Below are 25,723 nucleotides of genomic sequence, written 5' to 3'. Positions count from 1 at the left end.
CAGTGTAGTGGTGCAAGCCTGTAATCCCAGCTACTTGGGAGGCTAAGGCAGGGGAATCGCTTGAACCCGGGAGGCGGGGGTTGCAGTGAGCCAAGAATGTGCCATTGCACTCCAGCCTGGGCAACAAGAGCAAAACTTCATCTCAAAAATAAATAAATAAGTAAAATAAAGTAATGTTGGGATTTTTCCAATGCTCTGGAAATTGTACTGCTTGGTTTACTGATCTTGTCTTTTACTGGCTTCAAAGAGCCTGTGAGTCTTTTTTCCTCCACCTGGAAAGGTTAATTAAAACTCTGCTAGTGTAATAGCTCCACAGCTTGTCATAAAGAATATTGTGGTATATTCTTGTACTAACTGTGGATTTGAATTAAGTTTTATAGTTCACTTTTAATATATATTTATCATCCAACAGGGTTAGGATAGCTGGGGGAACAATGTCTTTGGTTTTCCTCACTTGTGGATATTTATAACCTCAAATGTGAGGTTAATGTGGTTTTACATTCAATTTCTGCCAAAGAAAAATAATAAATTGTGGAGTTGCTTGATGTGGTGAGTATACTAAGCCCATTTATTTGCACATGTAATCATTTATTCCCTAAAGCTAATCACATTTTACACACACTTGGTCAACTGGGCCCAGGAGCCTCCTCTGCCTAGTGAAACATAATTAATTTCAAACTGGCGTAATGGGACACACACCCTTCCAGTCTCCTCCAGATCTGCTGTATAGAGGTCATCCGAAAAAGACTCACCTTCCCACTCAGATTTTCAACAGTCACTAGGTCCATCTGTCAGGACTCGACAGGGCAGATCTTGAGAGGGGAGTAACAGTTACATGATTTTAGTAAATGAATACTGCCAGGCTATAATTAGTATATGTCAAACCCTATTTATGAGATAGCTTCGAATATAGTATGCATTGCCTAGCAATAGGAATACATTTTGAGAAATGCATTATTAGGCGATTTCATTATGCAAACATCATAGAGTGTGCTTACACAAACCTAGACCGCCTGTTGCTCTGAGGCTACAAACTTGTCAAGTATGTTACTGTGCTGGATACCATCAGGGCATTTGCAACACAACAGTAGGTAATTGTGTATCTAAACATATACACCATCATCTGTGCAGTCTCGGTGATCAAAACATTGTTATGTGGCACATGACTGTGTTTGAAATACCTGCCTCTCTCTGCCGGAATGTGACAGAAGAATGTGCCATTTCCTCATTACGTTACCATGGTGGCATCATTTTTAGTGTATTCAGTTAGGTGGCTCTGATTTAATATACTGTTTAACTTCTCTGCCTCCAAACTGAAAACAATGTGATATATAATCTTGGCCTCATATTTATATGGTAGTCTTCTCTGGTATGGCAAGGCCATAGATAGCATGTATCCTCCCTAGATGATTTGAGGCTTGTTATTGCCTCCCAGCTTCCTGACAGCTAGAGGAGGAAAAGTGAGAATTCGAGTTGTAGTAAAGGGATGAAATTGAAAATAACTAACTGGCCTGGCGCAGTGGCTCATACTGGTAATCCCAGCACTTTGGGAGGCCGAAGTGGGCAGATCACCTGAGGTCAGGAGTTCAAGACCAGCCTGGCCAACATGGCGAAACCCTGTCTCTACTAAAAATACAGAAATTAGCAAGGCATGGTGGCAGGTGCCTGTAATCCCAGCCACTCAGGAGGCTGAGGCACAACAGTTGCTTGAACCCAGGAGGCAGAGGTTGCACTGAGCCTAGATTGCACCACTGCACTCCAGCCTGGGCAACAGAGCAAGACTCTGTCTCAAAAAAAAAAAAAAGAAAAAAAATTTTGTAAAGACAGGGTCTCACTATGTCGGCCAGGCTGCTCTTGACCTCCTAGGCTGAAGCAGTCCTCCCACCTTGGCCTCCCAAAGTGTTGGGATTAAAGGCATGAGCCACTGCAGCCGCTATGTTTCCTAGAGTACCACAGAGAGACCATTAAGTCAGGTTATGTTTTAAATCCTGCAGCACTAAAGTGTTTTTTTATTTTTATTTTTTTTTCTTTCTAATCATCAAGTTAATTAAGGTTTCTTAAAAAGCAACTGAAGAGACATAAATGATACTTCTTAATTTTCTGATACTTTTTCATTTTTAAAACAGCTAATGAGGAATGTTTCATGCTTAAGTATATTGGTTTGTCTCTACATCGAACCTCAAATTTACAAACATGGCTTTTAGGAGTTCCCACATATGTTTGGGAAGTGGAGTGGGCAGAATCCTGGAGAAGACCGAATTGTTGAAAGCAGGGCTGATACCCCAAAATATGCCTAATATACTAGACCATAAGGTGCCACAGAGAGCTGGAGAGGGAGTGGGCATCAACATGTATGTGTACCTTTACCAGGCTTTCGTCCACATCTGATATTTACTAATTCAACACTATTTCCTGAAAATCTGGTTTGTGCTCTGTCTCTGCCAGGCGCTAAGGAAATAATGGCGGGCCCAACACTCTCTCGTGAAAGTTCTCAGGGAGTGTTTGCAGAGAGACAGGTATTTAACAAACAGTAAAATGACTATGTAATTAAGTGATTTGAAAAAAAAAGTAGAGTCCTTTGGAAATGTGTAACAAAAATGTGATCTAATTAGGAGTGATCTAATTAGGGGTGGAGAGGTGGTGAAGCAGGAAAAGCTTGCTTGATATGAGTGAGGTTTAAGTGAGCTCCAAGGGATAAAAACAAGGTAACTAGGTGAAGGAGAAGGAAGAGAGCTCCAGGGAAATCAATAGCGGTGCAAAGGCTCTTAGTTAAGAGTGATTGAGATGAATCACGCAGTTAGGCGGCAAGTAAAGTAGTCCAAGCAAAAGACGAGAATGGTGGTGGAGATGGAGAGAGGTGCTCAGATGAGATGATGTTTCTGACAGTGATTGTGGGAATAGAGGTGACTGAAGGTATCAGTGCCAAACAGGTTCTTTTCTGCTTCTCCTGCTTAGGCCTCTCAAAGTGCTGGGACTACAGACATGAGCCACTGTGCCTGGCTGAAGATGTTAACATTAGTTAGTTATTTTCTCTCTTTTTTTTTTTTTGTATTTTTTTATTTTTATTTTTTTATATATATATTTTTTGTATTTTTTTTTTGTATTTATTTTTGTATTTTTTTGTGTGTGTCAGGAGTTTGAGACGCTGGTCTCAAACTCCTGACATGTGATCCGCCCTCCTCAGCCTCCCAAAGTGCTGGGATTTCAGGCATGAGTCACCATGCCCAGACTAAAAAAATTTTTTAATTAGCTGGTCATGGAGGCAAAGGCCTGTAGTCCCAGCTACCCCGGAGGCTGAGGCAGGAAGATCACCTGAGCCCAGGAGGTTGAGGCTACAGTGAGCCATGATAGCACCACTGCACTCCAGCCTGGGTGAGACCCTGTCTCAAACAACCAAAACGAAACGAACAAAGTTTAATTGTCTAGCAAGGGACAGCTAAACTTATAGTAATTAACCAATAGGTTACAGCACTGTAAAAGAAATCTTGCAAATTTTCTTCCTGGCTTTTTTTTTACAATTATTATCATAAAAGGACTTCATGGTTTTCCTGTTCTTAGAGTGAAAGATATTTTCTTTTTTTTTTATGAAAGGAGAATGATAGTGATACAGTGTGGCCCATTAGATCCTTTGCCACTCACCTGCCTGTGTTTGGACTGTTCTCACCTTTTGTATTAAAGCTTCCTTAAGCTACATGTTGTTGAGCCTCAGTCCCCCAATCTTTCTTGCATTTTTCCTAATGCTTGTCAGTCAACTTAATCTGAATTCTAATTTCTGTATATTGTATTTCAATCTCTAGCTCTCCCTTTTCTAAAAACTGGGCACTTTCCAATGTAATGTTTAGTGTATTAAAAAATATTAACTTGGCCAGGTGCAGTGGCTCATGCCTGTAATTGCAGCACTTTGGGAGGCCAAGGTGGGTGGATCACTTGAAGTCAGGAGTTCCAGAATAGCCTGGGCAACATGGTGAAACCCTGTCTCTACTAAAAATACAAAAATTAGCTGGGCTTGGTGGTGTGTGCCTGTAATCCTAGCTACTCAGATGGCTGAGGCAGGAGAATCACTTGAACCAGGAGGTGGAGGTTGCAGTGAGCCTGGGCAACAGAGCAAGCCTTTGTCTCAAAAAAAAAAAAAAATACACACACACACACATATAAAAACTTTTTCCATGGTACCCAATGAGAATGAGCTTATCACCTATGCAATGGCTTTCTGAATGGTGAGAATTAAAATGGATAAGATTAAGCCAATCAAAGAAGGGGTGGATCATCACAAAAAGTGAGATCAACTGGGATTTGAGCTCTGGAGACTGAAGAATAATGTGTTACTAATTTTAGAGATAGTGTCCTCAAAATGTAGGTTTTTAGTGTAGGCAGAAATTTGAGAATATGCAACTTTATAATTTAGCTCAGTTCATCCAGGTAAAGGCAGATATAACCTTAACTGTTTTATCGTTCTAATATAATAGACCTCTGTTCCTCTCAGTTAAACTCACCAGCTTTTGTGGAGCATAGCAAGACTTTTCATGATGGATTCATTGAACGTGGCCATTTTTCTAACTGACGCACAATTGATTTTTTCATATCTTTTTTTTAAACTTTTCTGCCTGTACACCAATGATTTTTTCATATATTGCATCTGTGAAATTGTTCCTATAGAAAACTTCAAGTAGTAACTATTTTTAACAATATTGCCTCCTGGTTATAAACTAGCAGTTTAACATATAATTGCCTACCTATGTTTTCTTTTTCTTCTTTTTATTAGGAATATATATGTATACTTATAGTCAGTCTGTAATCATGGACTTGTTAAGTCATTCATAGAAACAGTAATATACAATTTTGTCATGACTATAATCATGCCAATAATATACATCTGTATAGAGTAATTTTAAAACCCTGTAGCCTGTGTTGTGATCTTGGTGTTGTCCTATTATCTCTTTAAATCCCAGGCCCCTCTAGGCAGTAGCTATTATGCCTACTTCAAAGGTTATTATAAGACTCAAATAAGAGAGTGAATCGGAAGCGGTTTGTACATTATTATCCCTCAACCTATTAATTTGTGTCCCATACATAGTAACTTCAGGCCTTATAGTTTATCCCTACTGCTCCTGTTTCCATAAACCTTTGCAGAAATCTGGTTTTTACAGGGAGAAAGAGTTTATAATTCAACTTTCCATGCTCTAAGCATAGTTCCAGTCTTGCACATGTCTTTTCTCTTCTTATAAACATGCAAAATGTGCAGTGAAGCACAGAAAGGAGAGGATTAAGAGAATTACTTATAGTTTTTCTTTCCTTTCTCAATCTTATTTTTTATTGTCTTTGTAGAAAACAGAACGTTTATTTCTTTTAAATAGAGCTGAAGTTAACAGAAGCAAGTGTGACCACAAACTTATTACTTGTAGCTTTTGTTCATTGTTCTTACTATCATTATTAATAGCAGCCAACATTTACTGAGCTCTTGGTAAGTGCCAGGCATTCTACTGCCATATTTCATTGAATCTAAAAGAAACATTGGTTTGAGACACTATTATTTTATTAATCACTAAGAAAGAAAAAATGCTATTGAGCAAACCATGACAAAAATGCTTTACACTAAAAATGTTTAGTTAATATCTGTTAAAGTACTCCCTTAGGGCTGGGCATGGTGGTTCACACCTGTAATCTTGCCACTTTGGGAGGCCGAGGCAGGTGGATCGCTTGAGGTCAGGAGTTCAAGACCAGCCTAGCCCAAAGGGTGAAACCCTGTCTCTACTAAAAACAAAAATTAGCCAGGCACGGTAGCGGACACCTGTAATCCCAGCTGCTCAGGGGGCTGAGGCAGGAGAATCACTGGAACCCGAGAGGCAGAGGTTGCAATGAGCCGAGATCACGCCACTGCCCTCCAGCCTGCGGGGTGACAGAGTGAGTGACACTCCATCTCAAAAAAACAAAACAAAATAAAAATACTCCATTAGGCTTAGATTTTTATTTTATGGCATTCTTGTACATACATATAAACAAAATAAATAAATTGGTCTAAAATTTCTTCATACTCAGGATCCAACTCCTCTGAATTTCCTTTGACTCTGAATCATGAAAGTCTATGTTTTTCCATACAATATTGTTCTCCGAGCCTTCAAGAGCATTGGTGGTGCAGCATTTCTGAAAAGAATAATCCATTTTTAGCTGAGATTTTCTTCCAAGCTACTGACACGCATTCTGCAAGCTCTGACATACTTGTACAGTCAGTGAAAGCAGTGCCAACTGCTCCATAGCCAATAGCGATTTTAAGAAGCCTACAGATTTCAGAGATACTAAAATGTGGAAGAAAAAAAAAAGGAAATACATCTTAAGAAAGATGAATTAGGACTACAATTAGTCCTTGGTTCTTATCTCCTAAAATTGGGGCTTTTATATGGTTTCACATCTATTATCTAACTTTACCCTCAAAGTAATCCCAAGAGGGAGGTACTTCTTTTATACCGATTTTATAGATGAAGGAACCGAGGCTTAGAAAGGTTAAAAATTGCCCAGAAGTACACAGTTGGTACATAACCAAGGAAAAAAAACAACCCAAGTCTGCCTAACTGCAAATCTTATATTTTTGCCACTGTACTAGCTTCATTTATATTCCCCAAATAATGAACAGCTTTGATCTGGATGCAAGAAGAATCCCCTAATCTTTCCAGAGAGCCAAAAAACAGGGAATATATTGTGCTGCAAAAAGTATTTCCCAGAAGCTACCAAGCTAGAATTTTAGTGAGTGACGACTAAATGAAAGGACTCCTACAAATATCATCAGCTGAGTATGGATCCTTCAATTCAGATTTCTAATTTAGATGAGTGTATCCCTCTGTGTTTTGATCAACATTCTCATTTTCATAATGGGCTAAAGTGTGACTATAGTGATTTTCAGATGTCTTCCCTGATATGAATTTTGTGAAAATTGAAGATACGGTAGAGTTTTCTAAAATCAAGTGACAGAAGAAGGGGAACCTTACTGATAAGATGTGTTGGTTTTCACTTGAATGAATAAATGTACCTGCCATTTTTACCTAATTTATCCTTCCAGCATAGTTTCAGACCCTGTCCTACAAAGTCTGACATTTGCCTATCCTGCCTGCATGCTTCTTGACTTACTTACTTGCTTTTTTTTGTTTTGTTTTGTTTTTCAGTCTCTTAGATGTGACCTGAATATTATTAAGAATTTATATATAAGTAGACTCAGGCAAAGGAGCAAATGGAGTTTTGTAGCAGAGCCCACAGCCTATCATATCCTTGAAAGTTCAGGAGCAGCTTTAGGATTTTCTCCTCTGGGAATAATTATCAATTCTAATGAAGTATCACAGTCTCTCTGTAGGTATTTAAGAGTGTTGACTGGAAAGTGTGTCTTGTGCTCCTGTTAGATGATTAATACAGAGTGGGTAGGTGACTTTCTAAACGAGGCAGAGATTTAACCAGTTAACCACAATTATTTATTGAGCACACACAGTGTGGCCCAGCTCTGTGTGCGACACAGACAGAGTAAACATTGCAAGGCTGCTGGGCACGGTGGCTTACGCCTGTAATCCCAACACTTTGGGAGGCCAAGGCAGGTGGATCACCTGAGCACAGGAGTTCAAGACCAGCCTGGCCATCTCTACTAAAAATACAAAAATTAGCCAGGTGTGGTGGCCCACGCCTGTAATCCCTGCTACTAGGGAGGCTGAGACAGGAGAATCTCTTGAACCTGGGAGGTGGAGGTTGCAGTGAGCTGAGATTGCACCACTGCACTCCAGCCTGGGGGACAGAACAAGAGCCTGTCTCAAAAAAAAAAAAAAGCGAAGACTCTCACATAGATAGTAGTCTGTAAGGTGAGAAAGAGAAAACTATTTTCAAAAAACAAAGGACAGGCCAGGTGCTGTGGCTCATGCCTGTAATGCCAGCACTTTGGGAGGCTGAGGCAGGCATATCACCTAAGGTCAGAAGTTTGAGACCAGCCTGGCCAACATGACAAAACCCCATCTCTACCAAAAATACAAAAATTAAACGAGTATGATAGCTCATGCTTGTAGTCGCAGCTGCTCAGGAGGCTGAGACAGGAGGTCTCTTGGAGTTGGCTGGAGATCTACTCCAGACGCTGTTTGCCTGGGAATCACCAGCGGAAGCTGCAGAACAGCAAATATTGCTGCCTGATCCTTCCTCTGGAAGCATCTGCCCCAAGAGGGGCAGCCACCTATGTGAGGTGTCTGTCGGCCCCTACTGGGAGGTGTCTCCCAGTTAGGCTACACAGGGGTCAGGGACCCACTTGAAGAGGCAGTCTGTCCATTCTCAGAGCTCAAATGCTGTGCTTGGAGAACCCACTGCTCTCTTCAGAGCTGTCAGACAGGGACATTTAAGTCTGCAGAAGTTGTCTGCTGCCTTTTGTTCAGCTATGCCCTGCCCACAAAGGTGGAATCTAGAGGCAGTAGGCCTTGTTGAGCTGTAGTGGGCTTCGCCCATTTCAAGCTTCCCAGCCACTTTGTTTACCTACTGAAGCCTCAGCAATGGCAGATGCCCTTCCCCTAACCAGGCTGCCGCCTCACAGTTTGATCTCAGATTGCTGCGCCAGCAGTGAGCAAGGCTCTATGGGTGTAGGACCCGCTGAGCCAGGCACAGGAGAGAATCTCCTTGTCTGCCAGTTGCTGAGACCTTGGGAAAAGCGCAGTATTTGGGTGGGAGTGTCCCGTTTTTCCAGGTACTCTGTCACAGCTTCCCTTGGCTAGGAAAGGGAAATCCCCTGACCCCTTGCGCTTCCCAGGTGAGGCAACGCCCTGCCCTGCTTCAGCTCACCCTCCTTGGGCTGCACCCACTGTCCAACCAGTCCCAGTGAGATGAACCAGATACCTCAATTGGAAATGCAGAAATCACTCGTTTCCTGCATCGATCATGCTGGTAGCTGCAGACTAGAGCTATTCCTATTCAGCCATCTTGGAACATGCCCCCCTCCTTTTCTTTTCTCTTTCTTTTTTTTTTTTTTTTAGAGAGGGTCTCATTGTGTCCCAGGCTGGAGTGAAGTGGCATGATCATAGCTCACTGCAGCCTTGAACTTCTGGACTCAAGTGATCTTCTCACTTCAGCCTCCCAAGTAGCAGGGACTATAGGCACGTGCTACCATGCCCAGCTAATTTTTAAATTTTTGTAGAGTCAGGGTCTCACTGTGCTGCCCAGGCTATTCTCTAACTCCTGGCCTCAAGCCGTACCCTCACCTTCCCTCCAAAAGTGCTAGGATCACAGGCATGAGCCACCATACCTGGCCTTTATTTCTTCATTTTTATTTTTATTTATTCAGTTACTCACAGTCATGAGGAGATAATCAACTATGGATTGCTAAGCCCGAAGTAAATCCTATATGTTAATTATTATCATTACTTCCTAACAGCTTTTCACATTCATTACTGCTTTTCACAATTTGCCACATCTTTAGGAAAAATCAGCATGTCAAACCTGGTATAGGGGTCTTTAGGTGTTGAGTATATTAACAAGCTAAATCTCCAACTCTCTTATGAATACTGATAAGCTGTCAGCAATGCTAGGACAAAAAGAGTGTGGGAATGTGTTATATTAATATTTTTATCTAAGCAATAGATCCCAGAGTGCTCTTTGATGGAGTTACAGGAAAGCAAACTGACACTCAGGTGACAGAAAATAGCAGTTTGCTTTCCTACTGCAATTAGTCCTTGGTTCTTAACTCCTAAAATTGGAGCTGTTATATTTTGTTCTAACAGACGTCTCTCTGTTTCCAAAACTCTTAAAATCTCATATGAAAAGAAGAATGTCCTTGAACTCTGAATAATGTTGGGCCTTCTAAATCTTAGAGAAGTATGTAACACAAGACTAGGGTTTTTTGATGTTATTGAAAGCAGAAATTGGATATATTAAGAACTTCTGCTTGCTGAAGAGTCATCTAAAAGGGAAAATGTCGTGAAATTTTTAGCAATTTCATGTAGAAACATTAACTTCATAGATTGGTTAGAATATTAAATAGCAGTTAATTCTGCCAGAGTTTAAGTCTTGTTCTTATTGATCAAGGTCTGAAGGAAAGATAACCAACAAGTTTTATGTAATTTAAAATGCTCTCTGAGTTGATGGAAAGCACTTCGTATAGGCTCTGGAACGTAATAAGTGCTGTGTAAATGTTTGCCATTATAAATAATAGAATATGGATGGTTCTTTAACCATCTAGAGAATTTTTCTAAGTAAGGAAAATGGCCCGTTTAGGCCTTCTTTGCTTTGGAACTGAATTATTATTTCCCACTTTCTCCATCTCTCCATACCTAATGACATACATTTAAACTGGTTTAAAAAAAAAAAAAAAAGTAAATGGACTGGATTTACTCAAGATTATTCCCTCCACAAGGGGAATGTGATTAACTTAGAGGTAGATGCCCCCATTCTATTCCAAATTCCCAAGCATTCAGAAAAGTTAAAGTCAGGGTACTGGAGGACTTTTTAAAGCAAACTGAGCTGATGATCTGCTGTTTTGTTCTAAGGATTTAATCATCATCATTGATTGATATTGAGGTGTTTCAATATTTTAAGTTAAGTTTCCTTGTTTAAAATAAAGAAACTGTAGGTCAATATTTAATTACCTTCTTATCTAATGAGGAAAGATTCCCTAGAATATAAGCCAATGAAAGAAGTTGTAGTCTGGTCATGGTACCTCACACCTGTAATCCCAGCACTTTGGGAGGCTGAGGCGGGTGGATCACCCGATGTCAAGAGTTCGAGACCAGCCTGACCAACATAGTAAAACCCTGTCTTTACTAAAAATACAAAAATTAGCCGGGCATGGTGGCATGCACCTGTAATCCCAGCTACTTGGGAGGCTGAGGCAGGAGAATCACTTGATCCCGGGAGATGGAGGTTGCAGTGATGAGCCGAGATTGTGCCACTGCACTCCAGCCTGGGCAACAGAGCGAGACTCTGTCTCAAAAAAAAACAAGTTGTGAAGAAAAAGTTCCACAGGCCAGGTGCCAGTGACTCACGCCTGTAATCCCAACACATTGGGAAGCCAAGGCAGGAGGATGACCTGAGGTCAGGAGTTCAAGACCAGTCTGGCCAACATAGTGAAACCTCATCTCTACTAAAAAATGCAAAAATTAGCTGGGCATGGTAGCACAGACCTGTAATCCCAGCTACTCAGGAGGCTGAGGCAGGAGAATCACTTGAACACGGTAGGCAAAGGTTGCAGAAAGCCAAGATCACATCACTGCACTCCAGTCTGGGTGATTCTCCATCTCAAAAAAAAAAAGAAAAAGAAAAAGATCCACACATTTGACTACAATAAAGATTTTAAATTTCCACACATAAAACAGACCTAAACAATATTAACAGATGGGCAAACTGAGTAATATGGTTTGGATATTCGTCCTCTACAAATCTCATGTTGAAGTGTGACCCCCAATGTTAGAGGCTGGGCCTAGTGGGAGGTGTTTGGGTCCTGGGAGTGGATCCCTCGTGAATGGCTTGGTGCCGTCCCCATAGTAATGAATGAGTTCTTGCTCTCGTAGTTCACATGAGAGCTGGTTTTTCAAAACAACTTGGAACCTTCCCCCTCTCTCTTCTTCACTCTCACCATGTGATATGCCTGCTCCTGCTTCAACTTCCACCATCCCTGTAAACTCCCTGAAGCCCTCACCAGAAGCAGAGGCTGGCATCATGCTTCCCCTACAGCCTGCAGAACCAAAATAAACCTCTTTTCTTTGTGAATTACCCAGCTTCAGGTATTCCTTTATAGCAATGCAAATGGGCTGATACACTGGGCAAAAAAAATTGGCAGGCATGGTGGCTCATGCCTGTAATCCCAGCACATTGGGAGGCCAAAGTGGGAGGATCACTTGGGGCCAGGAGTTTGAGACTATCTTGGGCAACAGAGGAAAACCCCGTCTCTATAAAATGAAAATTTAGTTTTTATACTTATTTGTATTAAAATTTTTAAAAACATACCTGGGCATGGTGGCACATGCCTGTAGTCCTAGCTACTCAGGGGGCTGAGGTGGGAGGATTGCTTGAGCCAAGGAAGTTGAGGCTGCAGTAAGCGTTGATCATACCATTGTGCTGCAGCCTGGGTGACAGAGTGAGACCCTGTCTCAAATTAAAAAAAAAAAAAAAAAGCAATACGTTAACAAAAAACAAATATTTTTAATCTTAAGCTAATGAGACAAATATCAACATTGCTATTTTTAAAAATAGACAAAGAACATAAAAAATTCACAGAGGAAGAAATATAAATGAGCACTACATATGTTAGAAAAATGGTCAACCTAGTAATCAAAGAAATACTAATTAAAATGAGTTGTCACTTTTCCTGTAGCAAAAATTTTTTATTATGTTTGATTTTGTTAAGGATCCTAAGAAATGTATATTCTCATATATACTAGTGGGATTGCAAATTGATACATCTTTCTGGAAATTAATTTGGCAAAATACATCGGAAGCATTAAATAGTTTATCTCTACCATTTTTAGACCCAAGAGACTGGCAAAAAATAAAAACTGACAATACTAAGTGCTGCTGATGATGCAAAGCAGTGGGCATTCTTATACATAGCAGATAAAAAGTGTTAGTGTGATTATTTTGCAAAATTATTGGGCATTATCTTGAAAGCCAGCAGTTCCACGTCCAGGTATACACCCTAGTCTCAGAACTCTTGTTCTTCTTTCACCAGCGCACTTACCTAAAAATGTTCATAACAGCATTGTTCATAATAGCAAACAGCTGACAATAATGGAGACGTCCATTTGTAGGAAAACTGATACATACATAGTGGTAGAAGCTGGGCACAATGGCTTACACTCATAATCCCAGCACTTTGTGAGGCCAAGGTGGGAGGATCACTTGAGGCCGGGAATTTGCGACCAGCCTGGGCAAGATGGCGAAACCCCGTCTCTACTAAAAATGCAAAAATTAGCTGGCGTGGTGATGCTCGCCTCAATCCCTGCTACTCAGGAGGCTGAGGCATGAGAATCACTTGAACCCGGGAGACAGAGGTTGCAGCGCGCCAAGGTCACACCACTGCACTCCAGCCTGGGTGACAGACCAAGACTCCATCTCAAAGAATAGATGGATGGATGCATGGATGGAGAGAGAGAGAGAGAGAGAGAGAGAGAGAGAAAGGTATATTTAAAGCAGTAGAAATCTATAACAGTAAACATGAAAGAAGCACAGCTAAATGTTGTAACATGTAGGAATCCTTAAAATATAATGTGGATTAAAAAAAACAAATTGCAAAAGAATATATCCAGTGTGATACCATTTTATAAAGTGTGGAAGGAAGCAAAAGTAAACAGTATATTGTTTAGGAATACAAACTTCTGTTTTAAACTATTGAAAATAATAGGCCAGGCATGGTGGCTCACGCCTGTAATCCCAGCATTTTGGGAGGCTGAGGCAGGCGGATCACCTGAGGTCAGGAGTCCGTGACCAGCCTGCCAATGGAGTGAAACCCCGTCTCTACTAAAAATACAAAAATTAGCCAGGTGTGGTGGCACATGCCTGTAGTCCCAGCTACCGGGAGGCTGAGGCAGGAGAACTGCTTTTACCTGGAAGGTGGAGGTTGCAGTGAGGCCCGATCATGCCATTGCACTCCAGTCTGAGCAACAGAGCGAGGCTCTATCTAAAAATAATAATAATAATAATAATGTACTAGAAAAGGGAGGTAGGGCATGGGTTTCAAATGGAGTACTGGTGCTTCCTTTCTCAGGGTAAGTGGGAGGCTCGTGGTGTTTGTTTTATTACGCTTCATAACTTGTCTTATATGTAGTATTATGTATATGTCAAATATTTCACAATAAAATTTTAAGAGCCCATAATTTATATTTCAAAATTTTGTTTCTAGGGATTAATTCCTAAAATAATGATGAAAAATTAAGTTCAGAAAAAGTTTATCGAGTGGTATTTATCATAGACAAAAAATGAAACAGCCTAGATGTCCAATGCCATTTTTTAAAATCTTGCCTTTTTCAAGAAGGGATTTCAGAAAGTCATAAAAAGTACAGTCAGTGAGACAAAAGTAAAAACTTTCTGAAAAATTAAAATTAAAGAAGAAAGTAAAAGAAAGCCTAAACTTTCTTTTAAGAAAAGTAAGGTTAGTATGAAAAGTGTACGTCATAATGTCTCCTATTCTAGAAGAGGCCCACAAACTTGACTATAAGCTTTCCAGTAACCAGGATAAAAAGGAAAACATGATTCACATTGACTTTAAAATAAGAACATATCAACTGTTCTGATACTGAGACCAGAGAGAAATTTCTCTCCACATTAACTGTGTGGGCAAGTTATTTCACTTTTCTCTGTCTATGAAATAGAGTAATACTATTACCTGTTATATAGCATTGCGAGAATTATCAAAGGTTAGTTCCTAGGACAGCACCTGGCAAGTATAAGCACTCAGATATGTTACTGATTAGCCAGAATGAATGGCATTCTCAAGACTATCCTTACAGAAATCAGTATCATGGAAGTAGATATTAAGAGATAAATGTAAAGATATTCCTTGCCTTAGATAGGAAACCTTCCCAACAATAGGACAGAAGTGTTGTGAATTTTCTTGTGTTTTGTCTGTGTTCATTCAATACATATTTACTGAGCTCTTCCTTTATGCCAGATTTTCTGTTTTATAATTACAGCAAGGGTACAGGTTATTAAGTTGGTGTTCTGCTTTAAGCAACTCTAAGTAGTTAAATCCTGAAGTCATTCTAATGTGTTGAATAATAAATAAAAATAATTGCTGCATTTATTGAATTTTTTTTTTTTTTTTTTTTTTTTGAGGCAGGGTCTTGCTCTGTCACCCAGGCTGGAGTACAGTGACATAATCTTGGCTCACTGCAACGTCCACCTCCCAGGTTCAACTGATTCCCTTGCCTCAGCTTCCTGAGTAGCTGGGATTACAGGCGCACACCACCACATCCAGCTAATTTTTGTATTTTCAATAGAGACAGGGTTTCACCATGTTGGCCAGGCTGGTCTCAAACTCCTGGCCTCAAGTGATCCTCCCACCTCGGCCTCCCAGAGTGCTGGGATTACAGGTGTGAGCCAGCATGCCTGGCCCATTTATTGAATGTTAACTGGGTGTCAAACTCTGTACTAATTTCTTTACATATATTATCCCGTTTAATCCTTACAGCAACACTTTGAAGTCACAAATATTATCTTTATTTTTTGGTAAGAAGATATGAACCCTCAGAACGGGTAAGCCACTTCCTTGAAGTCACAGCCAGCAAGTATGGGTTCAGGTCAGAATTTGGATCCAGGTCTTCCTGATTGTAAAATCCATATTCTTAGTCACTTCAGTATATTACCTTCTGTGGAATGAAACGAAAACATATCAAACCTTGAAACCTTTTGTTACAAATCTAAAATATTTTTCCTTGGTACCCTCAGTCAAATATTTCCTGATTGTTATTATCTTGTAATAAATTCATGCATTAATCTTATTATCTTCGTGGTTTTGACTGTCAGGCTGGAGGGTTAACCTTTTCCTTGTCTGACTGTTCTGATTGGTACTCATCAGTCAGTTGATTTGATCACCAACCTGAAATTTTTTCTTAAAAACCATTTTTAAATGGAAGGAGGCCAGGTACGGTGGCTCACGTCTATAATCCCAGCACTTTGGGAGTCCAAGGCGGGTGGATCACCTGAGGTCAGGATCAAGACCAGCCTGGCCAACTTGGTGAAACCCCATTTCTACCAAAAATACAAAAAATTAGCCAGGCGTGGTGGCGAGCGCCAGTAATGCCAGACACTCAGGAGGCTCAGGCAGGGGAATTGCTTGAACCAGGAGGCGAAGGCTGCAGTGTAGATCGTGCCATTGCACTTCATCCTGGGCAACAAGAGCAAAACTCCATTTCAAAAATAAAATAAAATAAAACGGAAGGAATGTTTAGATTGGAAGTAGAAAGCTCTAGCAGTTGAGTTTGGTAATCTATAATCTTATGGGCCAAGACTCTAATGACTTGTTTTGGCCCCTGCTGAGGGCACTAAACTGTGTTGCCTCTGTTCTAGATTGTGAACCTTCTTCCTCAGTTTGCCAGCTAGTCAAAAGACAACCTTGTTAGTGTTCGCAATAGAGCTGCCTCTTTAAAGATCAAGAAAGTTCAGGCTCCTGGCAGTCTGACCTTGGCTCTTGAGTGTCCCTTGTCAGTTGCAGTAACATAGATTTCCATTCAAACTATGAAATGTGTATGTCATGCTCACTGGGTAGGTTTACAGTGAAGAACTTTGCCTGTAATCATTTTCCTTTAGGTGGGCATAACACAGTTATTCTGAGACTCCTGATAGTAGTCGCAGTGGCATGGTTAGGACCTCAAAAGCTGCATACCATCAGATTCAAAAACACAGATGTGTTCAGCTCAGCAGCTTGAGATCACTGTGCAATCTTGCACTACACAGTTCAGAAGCCTATCAAGAAATTTATAATTCTTTTTAATATATAAATATATATATTATATATTTTATATTTATGTATATATATTTTTAGAGATTGGGTCTATGATGCTGAAGCTGGTCTTGAACTCTTGGGCTGAAGTGATCCACCCATGTCAGCCTCCCAAAGTGCTGGGATTACAGGCATGAGCCACTATACCTGGTCCCCAGAATTTATCATTCTGAAAACTTGTATGAGGATAGGATTTACTCTGGGGAATGGACAGAGTCCCTTGAAGGATAACTATATGAAAGAGAAGAAGGCTGTTTACATTTGTTGGATACATTAACCTCAAAAGTCTTCAATAAATGAAGACCCACTTGCAGATACTGATTTCTTTTTCCTTTTACTATGCTTCTAACCTTACTTTTGGCCTTTGTTCATAATACATGTTTTCTTCCTTTCCTGGTTTCCCATTCTTAAGTAATTTCATCTAGATACGTGTAGACCATCTGTCCTTCCAAAATGACAAGGGACAGGGGTGCGAACAAGAGGCGCAGTGTGAACAGAAAGCCAGGAAAAACCTTGCAGTTTTTTGGCTCCTCTTTGCCTACCCTGCAGCCCCCTGGGGAACAACAGGGAAACAACAGCTTGTATCCATTTGAGAAAGTGGCAATGGCTGCCGAAGGGGAAATGTGAGGCGGTTAAGCTCTCTTCCTAGACACGGAAAAACAATGCAGATGGTGGGTGGTGTGCTGGAGTGCACACATGCTGTGCTTCAGAATCAAACACAGTGGAGGCTTTTTATTTTCATTGAAGTAGAACGTCAGAGGTTCCAACATTAGTGGAAAATAGGTTGGGTGAAGTAAAATATAAGCCAGCAATTTGAATTACTTCCACATACGCAATTAGAACTTTTCTACATTATGATAATTTTGTAATAACCTGTGTCTTTCCTCAGAAGATCCTCCCACGACCTTGAGGATTGATTACATGCATATGGCACTCCAGGAGTGCACCCACAGGATTGTCCCAGCTTAAGATAGCAGTTGAGTATCCCTTATCCAAAATGCTTAGGACCAGCAGTGTTTCAGATTTTGGAACATTTGCGTTACACTTACTGGTTGAGCATCATTAATCCAAAAATCCAAAATTCAGGCCGGGTACTGTGGCTCACGCCTGTAATTGCAGCACTGTGGGAGGCCTTAGGTGGGCAGATAGCTTGAGCTCAAGGGTTCAAGAACAGCCCAGGCAACATAGGATACCCCCATCTCTACAAAAGATACAAAAATTAGCCAGGCATGGTAGTGCACGCCTATAGTCCCAGCTACTCAGAAGGCTAAGATGGGAAGATCACTTGAGCCCAGGAGGTCGAGGCTGCAGTGAGCCATGATTGTGCCACTGCACTCCAGCCTGGGTGATGGTTCAAGACCCTGTCTGGAAAAAAAAAAAAAAAAATCCAGAATGCTCCAATAAACATTTCCCTTTTGCATGATCTTTGAGCATCGTGTTGGTGCTCAAGAAATTTTGGATTTGGGGCCAGGTGCAGTGGCTCACGCCTGTAATCTCAGCACTTTGGGAGGCCAAGGCAGGCGGATCACCTGAGGTCAGGAGTCTGAGACCAGCCTGGCCAACATATACTGAAACCTTGTCTCTACTAAAACTACAAAAATTATCTGGGCATGGTGGCACATGCCTGTAGTCCCAGCTACTTGGGAAACTGAGGCAGGAGAATCACTTGAACCCAGGAGGCAGAAGTTGTAGGGAGCCAAGATCATGCCACTGCACTCCAGCCTGGGCAACAGAGCAAGACTCTGTCGCTCAACAACAAAAATAGTTTTGGATTTTGAAGCATTTCAGATTTGGGGTTTTTGGATTAGCAGTATTTAACCCTGCATACACTTGACCCCTACAGCCACATGATATCTAGCTATTGCCCTTGAAAATCTAACCCTAATGAAGGTCCTTGAGATACTACCTTCAGACTTCCCCAGCCTTAGCGTAGTAGGTCTTCAGTTAATAAATTTTGAACAAATAGGACATTAGTTCAAGTCTGTTTCCATTAGCAGTTTTGCGTGTAAAGGAAAACAGATCTCCATGGCTCCCTCCAGCCATGTTTAAGACCTCAGAAATAAGGGGGGTCCTGCCTCAGAAAGAGCCTAAAAACCTAGAAGGAGAGGTGCTGCCCAAAATCAAATTGCAGAGCTGAAGTAGTAAGCTTCGAAGCAGCCATACGACTTGGACAAGTGGAAGTTGATTGTTTTTAAGCCCTTTCAGATTCCAGTCACTTAAAAATAATCATAATAGAGCCCATTACCAAAAGACAAGTCTGAGTTTTCAAAGAACATTAGTAAAAATGGTAATCTGAGCATTGGAATTGTTGCTTGGGCGTCTCTGCTGGAAATTGACCTTACTGTCTGAAACAAAACAGAGGCGAGGCCTTGTGCCCCTATAGAGAACAGAAAATAAAGGCCTTTTTGTAAGCCTTGAGCAAGCTGCAGCTGCTGCCAGTGTCACAAACAAGAAACTTTTCGACCATGAATCTATCTGGTGAGATAAAGCTGAAAATTCATCTAATCCCAACACATGGGATTGCCCCACAGCTGTGAAACCTTCCACATAAGGGTAGAATGAACACTCTAAATCATTAAAGTCTGTCCCGGAGAGCAGGGAGCACAGCCTTGTTTCACACGCGTTGAAGAAGCTCATAGGTGAACTTTTACCCAGGTTTCGCTGAAATCTGATTTAAACATTGCAGAAAGTATGCCCATTTAGAAAATGGTGTCAGTCCTCCACTTTGTTTCAGGATAGTAAACTGAGTCACAAGTCACACTTAAATTGAATCCTGAAAACTTTTGGTATTGTCAAAAATTAATCAGCTCTGTAGAATGATGGTGTGACAAACATCAAATATTCAGTGGCAGTGCTGAAAAAGAGGCTTTCACCTAATAATTGATGATGTTGATTTCTTTGGACATAGTTTTGTGTCTCATTTAAATGTGACTAAGCCCCATGGCTGTATAAGTTTATCCAAAACAACACAGTGCTATTCTACAGGAAGCGAATGTACTCAGAAGTAGGAAATGGTATGGTGTTGAGAAATAGTCTTTGGACCCAAATAGGGCTGAATTCAAATCCAAGCTCTGTCACAGGTAGCTGCATGTTACCTCAGTTTTCTCATCTGCAGAGTGGAGCTAACAATAGGTGCTCCAGAGGCTGTTATAGTGACTGTAGGCACAGTGACTCACACCTGTATCCCAGCATTTTAGGAGGCCAAGGCAGGCAGACTGCTTGAGCCCAGAAGTTCAAGACCAGTCTGGCAACATAACGAGAACCCCATCTCTATTTACAAAAAAAATTTTTTAAGTCATTAAAAAAAAGAACATGGGCCGGGCGCAGTGGCTCAAGCCTGTAATCCCAGCACTTTGGGAGGCCGAGACGGGCGGATCACGAGGTCAGGAGATCGAATCCATCCTGGCTAACACGGTGAAACCCCGTCTCTACTAAAAAATACAAAAAACTAGCCGGGCGATGTGGCGGGTGCCTGTAGTCCCAGCTACGTGGGAGGCTGAGGCAGGAGAATGGCGTGAACCCAGGAGGCAGAGCTTGCAGTGAGCTGAGATCCGGCCACTGCACTCCAGCCTGGGCGACAGAGCGAGACTCCGTCTCAAAATGAATAAATAAATAAATAAAGAAAGAACATATGGGTGAAATACCTGGACCATAGTACATACTCAGTAAATGGTCGCTGTTAGGCCAGGCATGGTGGTTCATGCCTGTAATCCCAGCACTTTGGGAAGCCGAGGCCAGTGGGTCACCTGAGGTCAGGAGTTCAAGACCAGCCTGGCCAACATGGTGAAACCCTATCTCTCCTAAAAATACAAAAATTAGCCAGGCATGGTGGTGCATGCCTGAAATCCCAGCTACTCGGGAGGCTGAGACAGGAGAATCGCTTGAACCTGGGAGGTGGAGGTTGCAGTAAGCCAAGATTGCACCATTGCACTCCAACCTGGGTGATGAGTGAAACTCCATCTTAAAAAAAAAAAAGAGGGGCGGGGGGTGGGGGAAGTGGTCACTGTTACAGGTTTATACAAAAGTAATTGTATTAAAATACAGTTCTATGTCTTGCTCATTGACACAGTCTCACCACTGAGGAAACAAATTTAGGTCTCTATCAACTTACTGAGCTAACTGAAGAAATGAGAACTGAAAGAGAAATTCACTCTTAACTTTCTTATTTCGCATCTCATATGTAAGTCCTATCTCTATCAATGTCCTGACATTTTATTGGTATTTTGGGGAAACTTGAAAATATATTACTCTTCTTTAAAATTATACTCTCAGACCTTTATGAATTTTTTAGAAGCGTAATCAATATTATTATCTTTAAAACAAAATTAGGAATGCTTCTGTTCACAAGATACAGGATATCAGGACATTGCTGAGTCTGGATCTGTTCAGTAAACGTTATCAATCTGTTCCATTAACCATAGACATCCCAAGGCTAGGAATACCTAACTTCCTGGGAATGCAGCCCAGCAAGTCCCAGCCTCATTTTTCCTAGCCCTTACTCAAGATGCTCAAGATGCTGTTGCTCTGGTTTGACTGTCTCTGACAATAGTAAGTGGCAGATCTGGGATAAGAACCTAGAGCTTCTGTTTCTTAGTTTCTGCAGATCTTACTGAGAATTGTAGCTCAAAAATATAATCCCAGTCATCAGCTATTTTCTGCCATCAAACACAGCTGATCATTCCATGTTCCGTGTCAAAATACTTTCCATTGACCCCAGGAACACTCTTTCTGTTTCCCTCCCAGTTTGAACGCCATGACCCTGTGGATGGGAGAATTACTGAGAGGCAATTTGGTGGCATGCTACTTGCCTACAGTGGGGTGCAGTCCAAGAAGCTGACCGCCATGCAGAGGCAGCTCAAGAAGCACTTCAAAGAAGGAAAGGTAGGTAGCTTTGGCTAGAGGAAGAAAAGAAACTGTGGGAATGTATGCTTATTATTTAATATGAAGGTACTAACATAATGATGAGAGTATTTCATGAACCAATGATTACACCTAATTCATTTCTGGTACCTAAGGTCCAAAGGGAGAAAAGAAATAAGCAGTGGGTGAGGAAGAGGACAGCGTCCAGAATCACCCCAGGTTTCTTGTTTAGGAAAGGGTGGCACCAACTGAAATTGAGAATTTTAAAAGAGAGACTGGTTTAGATGGGAAAATAAAGAGTTCAGTCATGGACATCTTAAATTTAAGATGCCTGTGGACTATCCAAGCAGAGATGGTCAGCAGGCGGCTGCATATTCACGTTACCTTAGAGATCTGAGATAGGTTTGGGAATCATCAACACATGTTAGCATTACAACCATAAGAACAGATGAGATTACCCAAGGAGGGTATTTCACAGAAAAGAACTATGGGCCAAGGACGGAAGCCAATGGGACACAAACATTCAAGCAGCTCAGGAAGCAAATCTAGAAGAAATGGTTAGAGAATACCTAAAGAAGCTGGGTGCCGTGGCTTACACCTGTAATCCCAGCACTGTGGGAGGCCAAGGCAGGTGGATCACTTGAGGTCAAGAGTTCAAGACCAGCCTGGCCCACATGGTGAAACCGCATCTCTACTAAAAATACAAAAATTAGGTGGACATGGTGGCACGCGTATATAATCCCAGCTACTCAGAAGCTGAGGCGCAAGAATCACTTGAAACCGGGTGACAGAGGTTGCAGTGAGCCAAGATTGTGCCATTGCACTCCAGCCTGGGCAACAGAGTGAGACTCCATCTCAAAAAAAAAGAAAAAGCGAATACCTAAAGAACCTAAAAAGAGTAGTGAAATCAAAGCCAAGGAAGTAGAGGGTTCAAGAACTGAGGGGTCTACCATGTCACATATAACAGCGAGGATCCAGTAAGGTAAAGGTGGTAACATCCATTGGTTTTGGTGAAATGGCAATAATTGGTGACCTTTGAGAGGGCTGTTTCATTAGAGTGGTCTAGTCAGAAGGCATATTCGGTGAAAATTACAGAAGCAGAGAAAGGAGAGAGGTGGAAAAGGAGGCTCTGGAAAGTGGGACATCACATAGGCAAATTCCAAGGCACTGTATTAGCCTACTCGGGCTACTGTAACAACATACCACAGACTGGGTGGCTTTAACAAGAGAAAGTTATTTTCTCACATTCCTGGAGGCTAGAAGCCGGTGATCAAGGTGCCAGCTGATTTAGTTTCTGATAAGAGCTCTTTTCCTGCCTTGCAGGTAGCTGCCTTTTCAATGTATCTTCACACGGCCTTTCCTCAGTATGTGTGCATGAAGAGAGAGAGAAATCTCTTTGTGTTTTTTCTTATAAGAACACTAATCCTAGCAGATTAGGGCCCCACCCTTGTGACCTCATTTAGCCTTGTTATTTCCTTTAAGGCCCCATCTCCAAATACAACCACATTGGGCACACTGGGGGTTAGGGAGGGCTTCAACATATGAATGGGGTGAGGGGTGGGGTCAGTCCATAACAAGCGGGAAAAACAAACCTGGCATGTGTGAAGAACTGAAAGGGGACGAGTTTGTATAGAAGGTTCTGAGCAAAAAGGAGAATGGCCTGAGCTGAGCTCAGAGAGGGATATGAGGAACAGAACATGCAAGACTTCATAAGAATGGAAGGAGTTTGGAGTTTACTCACAGTGCAATGGAACACCATTAAAGAGTTGTGAGTAGTGAAATGACCTGGTTATATCTACGTTTAAAGAGACAACTCTGGGTGTTTTGTGGAAGATAGTTTGGAGAAGAGCAAGCATAGAAACAGAAAGACTGATAATAAGTCTATTAGAATTCAGGAGATGAGTTAGAGTTTGTTGAACAGCCTTGAGGTTGGAGACCATGGGTTTGTGGAACACTCTAGCAATGCTGCACTCTGGTACCCTTCAACACCAGCTGCACTTGGCACAAGGAAAGAAAAGGTGGTGGCTGCACACAGTGACTCATGCCTGTAATCCTAACACTTTGGGAGGTCAAGACACGCAGATCATCTGAGGTCAGGAGTTCAAGACCACCCTGGCCAACATGGCAAAACCCCATCTCTACTAAAAGTACAAAAATTAGCCAGGCGTGGTGGTGGGCACCTATAATCCCAGCTACTTGGGAGGTTGAGGCAGGAAAATCGCTTGTACCCGGGGAAGGGGGGTTGCAGAGGAAGGGTGGAGGTTGCAGTGAACCAAGATCATACCACTTCACTCCAGCGTGGGAGAAAGAATGAAACTCCGTCTCAAAAAAAAGAAAAAGAAAAAAAAAAAGAAAAGATGATAGGACTGAGTCAGCATCTGAGAGTGAGATGAACAAATAGAAGCAGAGACCAGTTAAAAGGTCAGGCCTCATCGGGCACAGTGGCTCATGCCTGTAATCCCAGCACTTTGGGAGGCCGAGGCGGGAGAATCAAAGTTCAAGACTTGCCACAATGTAAGATGTGTCTTTTATTTTTTTTTTTCTTTTTATTTATTTATTTTTTTTGAGACAGAGTTTCACTGTTGTTGCCCAGGCTGGAATGCAATGGCGCGATCTCGGCTCATTGTAACCTCTACCTCCTGGGTTCAAGTGATTCTCCTGCCTAGAAGTTCTCCTGCCCGGAAGTTCAAGACCAGCTTGGGCAAAGTGGCGAAACCTTGTCTCCACAAAAAGTACAAAAACTAGCCAGGCATGGTGGCATGTGCCTGTAGTCCCACCTGCTCAGGAGACTGAGGTGGGAGGATCACCTGAGCTTGGGGAGGTTGAAGCTGCAATTAGCTATAATCATGCTACTGCACTCCAGCCTGGGTGACAGAATGAGACCTTGCCTTAAAAAAATAAATAAAAATTGAGACCTCTAAGAGAACACACACACACAAACACACAAAGCAGTGCTAAGGCTAGAACCCAGATCTTCTCATTCCCAGCCCAGTACTCTTCCCACTGGACAATGGCTACCATCTGACCATGACCAAGAATCTAACCTGGCACTAAAAATATTCCATGAGAGATTGCCAAGTGTATTAGTCCATTCTCTTGCTGCTAATAAAGACATGCCGAGACTGGGTAATGTATAAAGGAAAGAGGTTTGATTTCATAGTTCCACATGGCTGGGGAGGCCTCACAATCATGGCGGAAGGCAAAGGAGAAGAAAAGACATGTCTTATGGCTGGGTGCGGTGGCTCACGCCTGTAATCCCAGCACTTTGGGAGGCCAAAGCGGGCAAATCACCTACGTTCGGGAGTTGGAGACCAGCCTGAACAACATGGAGAAACCCGTCTCTACTAAAAATCCAAAAAATTAGCGCGGCATGGTGGCGCATGCCTGTAATCCCAGCTACTCAGGAGGCTGAGGCAGGAGAATCACTCAGGAGGTGGAGAATTACTCAGGAGGTGGAGGTTGTGGTGAGCCAAGTTCGCGCCATTGCACTCCAGCTTCAGCAGTAAGAGCAAAACTCCGTCTCAAAAAAAATAAAAAGGAAAAAAAATGAAAAGACACGTCTTACATTGTGGCAGGCAAGAAAGAAAGCAGGTGCAGGGGAACTCCTTTTTATGAAACCATCAGATCTTCTGAGACTTATTCACTATCGCAAGAACAGCACAGGGAAGATCTACCCTCATGATTCAGTTACCTTCCACCAGGTCCCTTCCACACCACATGGGCATTATGGGAGCTACAATTCAAGATTTGGGTGGGGACACAGCCAAACCATATGACCAAGGTAGTGTGGCATGGTAGGCATGAAGATGGAAAACTTGAGATCAACTTCTGCCTTAGAGGTTTCCATAGTCATTAGACAAATCACTTAACCTTATTGGCCTCATTAATTGAGAGGCTTATCCTAGATGCTTGCTGTAAGGGCCCTTCTAGCTTTAAAGATTCAATAATTGAAAATAAGATAGAGGATTGCTAGTGCTTGTCCCAGTTTTCCTACTTAGTCTTTGTGCAAGAAATCTTGTATGCATAGCATTGCCCCAACTTGGTGGAAAGCCCTTCTTATCAGCCAGACTTTTTCCTCCTTGTCTTGGGTGTTGAAAAGTTGAAAGGACCTCTGAACCAGGCTGTGGGCTGCAAATGAGGGCAGGCTGGACTCCGAGAGGAAGCGTCAGCTTCTGTGAACTCAGTCCAGCCTTTTCCCACAGCAGGTGTTCTCTTGGCTGTGGGGAAAACTCATCATTAATGGAAAGTGACAGAGAAAAAACATTTATCTCCCATAGAGCACTTCTACACTACCCAGTACTTAGCTCATGTCTGTTGGAAATCGTAATTTCAAAAAACTGATTACGAATGTATAGGTGGATTTTTTAGCCCCTATGCTGGAAGTATAGTGTTTGCATTCAGACATGCTCCTTTATTTTGACCAGGCTT

General features: G+C 41.8%; 1 protein-coding gene across 5 annotated transcripts in view; it reads left to right on the top strand.

Moving 5' to 3' along the window:
• The window catches only part of MICU1 (mitochondrial calcium uptake 1), a 285,211-nt gene that overhangs the window by 197,419 nt on the left and 62,069 nt on the right, over positions 1-25,723 (top strand). For all 5 annotated transcript variants that reach the window (XM_011927810.1, XM_011927803.1, XM_011927818.1 and 2 more), the window contains one exon: positions 21,179-21,316. In XM_011927810.1, the coding sequence (XP_011783200.1) occupies positions 21,179-21,316 (138 nt within the window). The remainder of the gene's footprint in view (positions 1-21,178; positions 21,317-25,723) is intronic.

Source organism: Colobus angolensis, unplaced genomic scaffold, assembly GCF_000951035.1.
Source record: "Colobus angolensis palliatus isolate OR3802 unplaced genomic scaffold, Cang.pa_1.0 Scaffold12, whole genome shotgun sequence".
NCBI lineage: Eukaryota > Metazoa > Chordata > Mammalia > Primates > Cercopithecidae > Colobus > Colobus angolensis.
Note: the sequence above shows the minus strand (reverse complement) of the source record. Positions and strands in the feature narration are given on the sequence as shown.